This window comes from Lates calcarifer, linkage group LG5 (assembly GCF_001640805.2).
Source record: "Lates calcarifer isolate ASB-BC8 linkage group LG5, TLL_Latcal_v3, whole genome shotgun sequence".
In the NCBI taxonomy this organism is placed as follows: domain Eukaryota; kingdom Metazoa; phylum Chordata; class Actinopteri; family Centropomidae; genus Lates; species Lates calcarifer.
In genome coordinates this window covers 6,616,639-6,619,088 of record NC_066837.1, presented here as the reverse complement: position 1 = coordinate 6,619,088, position 2,450 = coordinate 6,616,639, and the positions used below count along the sequence as shown (strand labels likewise).

At 36.7% G+C, this 2,450-nt stretch overlaps 1 protein-coding gene across 2 annotated transcripts in view; it reads left to right on the top strand.

The window, feature by feature from the left end:
* The first annotated feature begins 255 nt into the window (after positions 1-255).
* Positions 256-2,450, top strand: part of si:dkey-27h10.2 (uncharacterized) — a 16,835-nt gene continuing 14,640 nt past the window's right edge. For both annotated transcript variants that reach the window (XM_018690950.2, XM_018690949.2), the window contains exons 1-3: positions 256-426; positions 1,264-1,528; positions 1,685-1,780. In XM_018690950.2, the coding sequence (XP_018546466.1) occupies positions 1,441-1,528; positions 1,685-1,780 (184 nt within the window). In that variant the 5' untranslated portion in view covers positions 256-426; positions 1,264-1,440. The remainder of the gene's footprint in view (positions 427-1,263; positions 1,529-1,684; positions 1,781-2,450) is intronic.

The following is a 2,450-nucleotide window of genomic DNA, read 5'->3' as shown; positions in this document are numbered from 1 at the left end:
ACAGGTAAATATTAGATAGAATATTTGTTCTCATGTGTCTGTACAAATATTGCACTAAATTAATTAAGTTTAGACTCACAGGGAACAATTAGAACAGGTTTTGTCAGCAATGAACATCTACTACCTCATAATGTTGTGGGGTGAGAGGAGAGGACTAAAGAAATGTACTAGCAGTATATTTCCTCTCACACTATTTGAGCAACATTTTACATCCTGCTGTGGTCAGAGGCGTTGATCCTCTTTTTTGGTTCCCTTAGATGCAAGCACTGCTACTGAGGCATTGAGGAGGACGCACTGCATGAAAGCATCACCTTGGGGCATAGAGCTTTGATAAAACAAATATCTAGATTTGTAGATTTTCCCACCTGCTGCTGCCACAACACAAACTTACAATGCCATTGCTTGGTCCTTCCTTCTTTATCCTCGGTAAGGCTCCTTATCTGTTTATATTTACTATTGCACCTGATTATACTGTATTAATCATTAATTTCATAACCAACAAAAAGTTAAATTTGGTTGGCATCTTAAAAAAAGCATTTTTGTCTGAAAACCCTGTACCTCAAATGCTCTGTTTCAGCTCAGGCTTTGTATATGGTAATAATGGATTAAGAATTCAATATAAACAAAAAATCTATTTAACAAAAATGATTGATGAAAAAAATATTGTCAGATTGCTATATACTGTACTTGTATGAGTGTACTGTATGAGTAAAATATTATTAGGCAAACAGGGCCACACCTTGAAGTACAGTACTTGCTTTGCTGGTTCCCGTTAAGGTTTTCAGTGAAGGGCTACATTTGTTAGCTTTGCCATGATCACTCCCCGACCTTAACTGTGGGTTTATTATCATAACCATGACAACAAAGTTTGTGTAACCTCAAGAAAGTAGTTATTTTAACCACAAACCATTCTTTAACACAGTCTTGTTCCTAAGTAGTTCAAATCACAACCCTTTCATACGCTCTGATTTCACGATGTCAGCCCAGTACTCCCGCCCTGAAAAGGCTGTGAAAAAGGGCCCATCTTTACTACGACAATATGAGGTCTAGTATGCCAAAGGGTTGCTATTTCAGAAAATGCTCCCATGGGTCGTATCTGGGGGCAGGAACAAACAGCCTACATGGTCATTTGGGTTGGATTGTTGAATTGTACCTTGAATGAAAAAGAAAAAAAAAATCCAAGTCAAGATTTAATGTTTAAACTGTGGTCTTTTTGTGTTCACTTATCAGAAAGTATTGAAAAGGCTGTATCCTTTCCTGCAGGTTTGGTTATGGCTTCTGCCATGGTAAATGAGACTACAACAAAAACAGAATCTCCTACAGTTTCACTGGAAGTAGATAATACCACCAGTACCACTACCAATATCTCCAGCACCACTGCCAAAACAAACGTCAGTGGCATCACCAATATCTCCAGCACCACTGCCAAAACAAACATCAATGGCATCACCAGTATCTCCAGCACCACCAGTAGTATCATCACCAATAACAACACCACTGTCATATCCCTCAACAACAAAGCAGAAGGGTGAGAGCTATTATCTGAACTCTTTATAGCCTAATGTGTGTATTCATAAATGTTGAATTCCCCAAAAACAGTTCTCAAGTCATTCATGATCATGTCTTCCTTCTTTTATGATTGTGCCTATTTGTTCTTGTGGAATAACATGCTTCTCTGATTCAGGTGGCAATACCTCCCAAAGGTCAGTAACACCTGTGACCACACCTGCACCCATTAGTCCTACTAAAAGAGTAACATCTGCTGGCACTACAACCAAAGGTGAGTTGAGAATGCTGACGAATTAAACCATATTCTATAATTTGGTGTTCCCTGATTAGCTTGAAGATGTGAATTTTTTTATAATATGTAGTCTATGTACAATTACAGTAAAAAAAAAACCTTCTGACAAGATATTTAATATGAATCACATTGATAGCTTTGAGAGTTATAATAGTTGTGCACAATAATATGAGGTAGCTAATTATAGAAACACCACCACCTGTTCTATATTTTTTCTTGTTAAATTAATATGTTCAATGTAATATAACAATATTGTTTAATTAGCAGTGAATCAAAGGACTATGTTTAGAGTATTTCAGCATCTTTCAGCTAATTGTTTTGGTTTTACAGCATGCAACTTTACTGTTTATATTCATTCTCAAAGCTCTCATCAACCTCCAGCCTCTTGAGGCAGCTGCTTTTAGTAAAAAAAAAAAAAAAAAAAAAAAAAAAAAGCTCTAATAAATCCACTGTACACTTACCTGCAGACAAAGTCAGCATATAGCTGGTGAATATAGTGGAGCATTTAACAGCTAAAACGCCTGATATGGCTAGAAAGCGAACAATAAACTCAGCTACATTCATTGGTGCACAACATAACTGTAATACAGATATTGTTCTGTGTCTGGAACATTTGCTAACGCATTAAATATGTCACTAGTGTCATGCG